Consider the following 8,807-nt stretch of genomic DNA (forward strand, 5'->3'; position numbering starts at 1 on the left):
CTGCCCTCTAACCGATCCCGTCGATCCTCGCTGACGAAAAGTTGGCTTCTCCGGGTTGAATGAAGCCGGTGAATGGCGCGGGAGCTGTGAGAAGAAATCGCGTCGTTGGACATCGAATACCCTCGACTAGCGAGGGAGAACATCGAAAGTGACTGTGGAATATTCAAGTGGTGATACAGAATTAAATGTGTATCAATAACGAACTGGCACGTAGCAATATGATTGAGAACCGGTGTACAAAGCAGGAAGGTCATGAAAGATTAACAACAGATTATTGGCAGGCGTTGGTGTTGTGTACTTGTCCTAAGTAAGTTTCGATTCCACGAAATTCATTTTATTATTAGTGATACGATGATTAATAGTTAATAGTGTTAAGGAGACTTTGGCACGAAACGATAGCGTTCGAGGAGTTCGTATTCGTCGAGTATATTAAAAGACAATTTGTAAATCAGATATTAAATAGAGACGTGATTGATATATTAACAACGTCTCTGGACTGGTGATTGAAAATTGTTTAAACGGTGCTCGAAGGAACAAGTTTGATGAAACGAGTGAAGTGGAGTGATAGAAGTGACGTGTGCCTGGTCGAGCGCGTCTCTCCTCGCCACGATTGAACGACCGTCGACTAGCAGATCCACGCTGCCGTCTGCACAAGAGGTGAGAACATTCCGTCATCCACATACCACTTAAATACCTCCTAACTCTGCGATATTCTCGTTGTATCCAAGCTTCAATTCCGAATTTTATCACACTAGCCACGTGGATATTTTGTTTCGTACACACGTTAAATTTTTTGATCAATCATCGAATCATTGCTGATATGTCCTCCTTCTTGACGCATCTATTTCATTGTGTCTACTAAATAAACATGTTTATTTGTTATCCTACACGTTCCAATACTTATGCTTTAAAAAGTAAATGTCTCTGTTGTATCGAAATTCGTAACTGGACCCACGTGTTGTCGTTGACGTGCAAACATCGTCGAATGCATCTCTGGTATTATCTGATCTAGCTATCGAGGAACGGTGGCATACTAATTGCTCTAAGACGGGGGTGGTATGCCAACCTTAACGAGTAAAGTCGTCATTAAGACGAACGTTTGTTTTGCTTATCAGTAATCGCTAATTACCAGTACCGGTCATCGCGGTATCTAGCTTTCGATCGCCGATACCACCGTGCCCACGTGCTCCATTGCACAACGGTAATTAAATCAATCCGTTGTTTTCTATTATGTACCCCTCACCCGGCCAAGCTTCTCTTGTACCATGCAGAAAGAGCAACGTAAAGCTGTCAACGAGATAAGAACGTTAACTTTACGGCACCTCTCCGTCTATTCGGCTGAGAGAATGCCTTTGGGATATGTAATAGGTATCGTTTCAACGTTCGATCAGTGGCAGTGCCCTCAACAAGTTATAAAATAGTTTCATGTTGTACTACCTGACTACCAAAAAATTTAATCAGAAACTGTAGATACCTAATCCAAATATTATAACAAAATAAATTATACCCAATTATGGCCAACAAAAATTTGTTACCCTTTTCATCAAGTCATTTTCTTGCTCTCAAGAAAAAATTAAAAGTACATTTTGTTTAAACTCGCCTAGAAAAATGCTAAAGTACATTGTTTAGCGTCGAATCGATAAAATCCCGTAGTATACGCACACCACGCACCACTGGAAATCACCTACCGGGCATGTGGAGTAGAAAAAAAAAAGGTAACTGGCGAGATACTAGCAGCACAATGCAGATACGCGTGCCGCGGGTAACGCATAATAACGTTAGCTACTTTCATAATTCACGGCGAACGCGAACGATCCAGCCGTTACGTAATTGGCAAATCCGTGGAACGTCGCTAGTAGCTAAAACTAATTTCATAAGAGAACTCGTAATACCTATAATACAAAACTCGCGTCGACTGAGTAAATTACCAATAGATATGCTAGTACCTATAATTCTTTTCCAATTCTTTTTCATCTTCTAAATGCTATAAACTTACATACCTTGAATAATAGCAACGATTTTTATTTGATTAAAACAAGCTGCGTGTATCATTATTTATTAATGAGTCTCATTGATTGGCCGTTCAGTGAACTGGATTCTCTCGGTAATACAATATTTCGTAATTACATGGACGTGTTAAGTTGCACCGCGGCTCGCTGCCGTTAATTAACTTATTTTGGAATAAGCGCGTCGTCAATGAGGCCAGCAATACTAATGGCTCGTGCACCTGACCGCACCACGACCGAGTAATCCTAATCCTCTGGACGCAGCAGGACATTCACGGTAAGACAGTTAAAGGTCCAGGGTATTAAAATACGTAGTGAAGCGGTCAGCGTGCTGCATTCCACGTCTGACATCGCACGGTAACACTGTAACCCTGGTTGGTATTCCAGTAGCCGAGCAACTATGTAGTGACCGGAGCACCGAGGCTACAGCATTTATTACACTGCCGCAGCGCGCTATGTAACGAGTAGAATCGTCTCGCGTGCCCAAAGTCGTTCGCTCCGACCCGCATATGTACACCGTAACGCGTGCGTGTATGTATTTGATTTTATGCATGGGACATGACTGTGTGAATTATAGTGCGACACTCGCCTCTCTAAACGAATATAATTACTTTGGAAATAGCCGCTTGGAAGGATTGGTTAATAGCAGACGTTCCTCAAGAATCCGCTACCTTAAGTCTGTCTATGTTATTTCCTGTTGTCACAAATCTCAGAAGTTTAAGTATTTCAAGATCCAAGGCTTGAGGCAAGTCGATCAGTTTGAAACATGTTGATAAACTCCAAAGGAATAGAATTTTTTAAAAATACTTTATTATTATAACGACGATACTACAAAAAGTATAGGTAAATTAGTAGAATTGTCAATCACTACCTTAAGTCTGTCTATGTTATTTCCTGTTGTCACAAATCTCAGAAGTTTAAGTATTTCAAGATCCAAGGCTTGAGGCAAGTCGATCAGTTTGAAACATGTTGATAAACTCCAAAGGAATAGAATTTTTTAAAAATACTTTATTATTATAACGACGATACTACAAAAAGTATAGGTAAATTAGTAGAATTGTCAATCGTTTGAAATGTTTGAAGCTTGACTACTTTTTAAAAAGACTGTACGTCCAAGCTTCTGAAATTCGAGCATAAGATTCTCTGCTGGTAATTTGCAGTACAACATTGCATGCCGGAAAAGCGATATTGATATTAATGAAGCTTTCACTCCATTGTACTCTTTTTATACAGGAAGAATATTCAAGCTGGTTTTTGTTTGCATTTCTTCATCGCATTCTACCTGCCATTACTTTTAATCGCTTCTAGACTGGAAGGTGTTAAACTCTGCAAAGTTGACAATTTCATCAGAAATGATTGATCGAATCCGATAGTTAAAGATCGGTTTTTATCTTCCTGTCATTAAGCACTCCAGAACCACTGCAGGAAGGAACGTTTAAAAGGATTGCAGTGGTAAATGGATTATAAAAAAGCCTCAACGCCGTCGTAGACCCGGTTTCTCTTACACTGTTAGCGTTCCCGACTAAATATACAGTCGACTTTATATTATATCCCCCGTATATTACTATGCAACCCTGTTGCGTGCGTGAACTCGCCCGTCGCGACGACCACGCCGACGAAGTGTATAAGTTTTGCACCGGCTCACGCGTACCTGATTCCGAGTATGTACCAAGTTACTTGCATACGTACACGCGTCCCGCGTGCAAAAGAACGCGCGCTTACGTATAGAACTAAGGAGGAGACAGATGCATAGCTGGCGCACACGCATTTACATCTCCACACGCGAGACCCCTTTGACTCGTGTCTTTTACGATCCTGTGGTCTATTGTTTTTCGAATATTTATCCTTTACACATCTCTTTTTACTTAACGACTTTCCTACGTTAATTGCTTGGTTCAAAATGTTATTTCATTATTTTTAGTATTATCGCGTTTCATTGCTAGTAGGTGTTGAATATGAAACAATATTGCTCAATTTTCAAGTCTTTTATGAGCTGAATATACTGAACGTTCACTCGGACGTTTATGACGGTTTTTTATTTCGATCGACCTATTAAGAAATCGAGAAGGACACGATCGAGGCACGTGCGATAGAAACAGACTTGCAAATTCGATCTTAGTAGTAGGAGCAGCTGCGATCGCGTCCAAAGAACCTCACCCTAGATACTCCTAGAACGTAGAGACGTAGAAGATGGCCGGGCAGACAGACAAACGGATAGGAGATTGACAGGCGGAAGGTCCTGGTTGTCCAAAAGATTACGACGCCGCGCCGGTAGCACGTGCCCCATTCAAGATACCCCGGAGGGGAACCACCCTCGTAACTTAACCTAACCTAATCCAACCTCCTCGCCGTGGCTATTCAGACCGTGACGAGGCTTGCTCCTTTGTGACCCGGGGTTCAATCCAAGGGTCCACCGATTCAAACGTCTCTCCTTTTCTTTTCCTTCTTTTTTTCTTCTCTTCCTTCGCCTCCTTACCGGCTTTCTCACTTTTTTATCGCACCACGCATCAGGAAGTTATAACGTCTGTCCTTCGTGTAGTTCTGGCTTTTGATTCTTGAATTCAGATGGCCAATTAGAATCGGACGGCACTAGCGAAGGGAAAAGGAGACAGATGTCGATTCAAAATTTTATTCCCTTATCATTTGTTATTCGATTAATGGTCAGCGGCGTTACTCAATTTATCAGAAAAAGTAGAAATTGTGAAAGTACAACAATTCTAATTGCAACACGCTAACACGAGTATCTAAATATCGTGTCAAGGATATCAACAGTTTCATCTCGGTTTCTGGGATAATTGTTTTCAATATTTCAAACAGCAGCGATCTTTAGTAAACGTCAAGAGGCGTATCGGCTGTCCTCTCCGCCGTCTCCTCCTCGGCGCTTCTTCAAAAGTCTGCTTACGTATCGGGAGCCAGGCACTAAGCGGGCAATTTGTCAGTGGCAAACGGTTTCACGCTCATTCGTGTACATAAATCACGCTGAGTTTCGGATAGTTAGGCCATTTACACGCCCTTCAGAGTCCACGGGGCTCCGTTTACGAGGTTGTCTCGTCGTCGGCGAGATGCGACGCACGCTGCCGCGGCATTGCTCTCGCATTTTTCGTCCCTCTGACTTTTCTTCTAACAGCAACCGAGGTTCGAACGATGCTTTGTCAAGATCGGCCACCCGCCGCTGCTGTTTGCCCTATTTAGAGGCGACAACAAAACTAACACGCCTCGAGCTTGTAACGGACACCAAAGGAACTGACCACTGTCCGGTCAAAGGAGGTAGTATAAGAACCCGTGGCCCATCCTCGAGCAACGAGAAAAGGATCGAAGGCGTTCCGGAACGAAAGAAAGACAAGAATCGAACAGAGAGACCTATGACCTCTTTACAACCGGGTTAGGGTCGTTTCGGCCGTTTATCGAGAGGCGTGCGTCCAGGAACCACCGTATAATCTAACTGCTTTTACGTCTGTCCTCAGCTGGTTTCCAATACAAAGTTCTCCATGACTAGATAATATTTTTAAACAATTCTAATTATTCAATAAGCATCAGTTATTAAATATTATATTAATACAACACTGTGCAAAGTTTTGGAAAATTTCCCAGATTATTAAAAAAGTCATTACATCTTGAATGGTGAAATTTTTATTTCATGTATGAAAAAACACAGATTTGACAATTTTGAGAGAATTTTGTAATTTTGTATAACTGTTAATCTAATTTTTGGCAGAGATCTTACGATTTATACAACTTCAATCGTTGAATATGCCTGTTTTCTTAGTTAATCATACACCGCCGATCGTATTCAAAACAATCTCGAAGAATTCTCGTGGAAGTGTGTCTAGACACAAGAGTAAGCGCATGAACATTACATTATACTGTTACGCCTTTGTAAGCCATCGATAATAACATTTATTGCACGTTACCGGGCGCGTAACGCAACGGCAGAACAATTTACGTTCCCTTTGAAGCTTCGAGGCTTCCTTTCAGTGCCAGCTCGAAAGGATCGCGAAACTGTTCGGAACGGGGGGGGTGGGTAGTGACGTTTTGTGTAGCCGTCGTTGAAAGGGAGGCTCTCCGGTTGCGAAACGATCGGGACGATGCCGCGGGCAATCGTTAATAATGAGAGTGTATTATGAACCGCGGAATCAGAGTGTAGCGTGCAATTACGTGTCAATTCCGTCAACGTATTTCGTCACGCCGCGGGATGCCATCGGTGACCAAAAAGGAACGTGTTCCTCCCCGTGTATACGTTATGGTGTAGAGTTGGTAACCGGTAAGGCGTTGCGTGTCTGTTGGCTTCTTTTACAACTTCGCTTCCATCTCTGTACCTCTGCTAGTTGCTGTAACGTCGAGAATGATTTAATCACTTAATTCGCAGTGTTATCCTCGAACTTCAGCAAGTAACATCTTATTAGAAGTATAGTACTTGATTAAAGGAGGAACTTGTTTCAGTTTACCGTGATTAAATCATACAATACTTCCGAAATTTTACGCACCTCGTATTCGAATACCTGCGATCGACTAAAGACAGGCACCCATACGAGTGGTAATTTAATACAACTCCCGTTCCCATTATTCTTCCGGAGCGAAAGGGAACAAATAGAGACAGCAGAGGGTTACATCGCACCCCTACGGTTTTCGTTATTCTCGCGGCATTGTTTCGCGGTAACGTTCGGCGTGGACGCGGAGTCTAAAAGCTACGCGGAGGCACGTAGGTAACACACGCGCTCGGTTTACACGGAGACGCGTATGTACAAGGCAAGCTGCAACAGCGAGCCTCGTCATAACGGTCGTCCGAGAGGTTACGGGGAATACGGGCGACAGGACAGCCAGCAGCAACCAGGGCCATTATTGTACGCGGACGACGATCTTTATGTAAGATCTTACACGAGAACCCATGGGGTCCTGCGGCGCACGCCCATGCCGCAGAGGGTGGCTGCGGTTTCACTATTTTTCTTCCCTTCTCGCTTACACCTTCGCTGCGCGCAGTCATCTTTCTTCCCTTTCTTCTAGCTCCCTTCGTAAATCTCCTTAGGTGTTGAAACATTCGAACGGTTTTTATGTCACGGCCTGTCGGCGAAGGAACGTTCAAGCTTTCGCGTTTAATCGACGTGCACTTTCACAAGAGTACACCTATGGAATTTCATTTAATTGAACAATCTTTTCTGATTTGTTCTCGGTATAGAGGCATGGATTTTGTATACATTATACAATAATATCAATGCATGGGGAAATCGCGTTGAAAGGGTCCCGGGAGCGAAAGCAGCAACAGGTGGCTGGGAAAAGCAGAGACGGAGCCGCCGCGCCAGAATGTATCACGGGAGCAAATCCCATTTATTTTGCTCCTTTTATCTCATGTCACGCTATTACCATCGACATTCTTTCAATCAATAGATACGGTCTGTCCATATTTAACAGCGAGCATTATTAGAAAGCGATTTTCTAAAACGATTGTCATCCGATAAGTACCTATTGAATCTATGCGCTGTATTCTGTTACAATACAAACGAGATCGATTGAAGTACGATTGAAATAACGATTCTTCATTGTCAATTACCTCGATTCTATTCGGAATATTATGGTTGACAATTAACAAGATCGTCGGTCATTAAAAATCTCGTAGCTACAGCTGGTTATTTTTTTTTCCAAACGACGCCGACAGTACGACTCCCACCAATTCTATCCCGTCGCGTCGTAAGCACCGCGGAGAAACTCATTAATTGGCCCTGTTCCTCGTGAAACGGTGGAAAACGTTCCAGCGACCACGTCCCTCTCGTTACGGTGAGCGCCGCGTAAGTATAAACAGGATCGGTTAGTAGTAGTGGCGATAGAGCTGAGTAGGGGCAAACCCTAATGAGGATCCCCTACCACGGGCTGTCGACCGACCGCAGCAAAGTAAATGAGCAGGTGCCTCTGGTATGCGCCCCGCCTACGCTTTCCACTTGCTCTCTCGTCCTCTACCTCTCGAGTCTCTTTCGTCTTTTCCTTTTTCTCCGTTCGTGCGAGCCACAGACCAGACATAAAAGTTATGCCGTCGCGGAAAAGTGGTTCTTGATATACTGGCAACGACCACGGGGACAAATTATGTCTTCTCTCCGTTCACCGCGATCGATCCTGCTCGCTCCGGCCCGATTACATTAGCCCGCATTAGGCCGGCTCGGTGTCATAATTCAGGATTAATTTTTCAAAAGGCCCACTGGGTGTCTTCGTTAGCAACTTGTAACCTCCTCGGTCTTTATTCAGAGTGCCCCGGCCACAGTGTTGGCTAATCTGCAACCTGTTCCCAATGAACCGATCCTGTACGTTTCAGTGATTAGCATAATACGGCGGTTCTGGTTGAGACAGTGCACGACGCTATTTTGTGCCGAAGGACTGATATTCGTCGGGGTGATTCGCACGTCCGCGGTCGGTCGTTAGACTCCTCAACCTTGAGAGACCTTCTCAAGGTGGGTAGACACGTACGGCTAAATCGGGAGGAGAATTCTCGGAGCTAGACTCCTCTCCTAGAGTATATACGCGAGTCGTGAAGTGGCCTTCGAGACAGAGCAAACCCTGCGCGCTTTTTAATAAGTACGCTGATCCACGCTGCCGTGTCGCGTTGCGTCGACACGCACCAACCGCGGACCCGCACCACGTGTTTGCTTAAAATCTTGACGCATGACCGGCCGATTTGTTTTTCCATTCACAGAGTCGTGGATGCTCGTCGTTAATCGAATAGAATGTACGAGGCAAACCTGCTGCGTGGTTTTATTATTAATTATTTAAGTATTAGAAAATCTAGCTCTAAATGCAATATAATTTTTATTTCGACAT

General features: G+C 43.7%; 1 protein-coding gene across 1 annotated transcript in view; it reads left to right on the forward strand.

Moving 5' to 3' along the window:
• The first annotated feature begins 218 nt into the window (after window positions 1-218).
• Window positions 219-8,807, forward strand: part of LOC108629535 (protein glass-like) — a 57,172-nt gene continuing 48,583 nt past the window's right edge. The window contains exons 1-2 of the mRNA XM_026817375.1: window positions 219-307; window positions 558-657. Coding sequence (XP_026673176.1) covers window positions 219-307; window positions 558-657 — 189 coding nt within the window. The remainder of the gene's footprint in view (window positions 308-557; window positions 658-8,807) is intronic.

The sequence above is a fragment of the Ceratina calcarata genome, unplaced genomic scaffold, assembly GCF_001652005.2.
Source record: "Ceratina calcarata isolate Rehan_Ccalc_2016 unplaced genomic scaffold, ASM165200v1 scaffold571.2, whole genome shotgun sequence".
Taxonomy (NCBI): domain Eukaryota; kingdom Metazoa; phylum Arthropoda; class Insecta; order Hymenoptera; family Apidae; genus Ceratina; species Ceratina calcarata.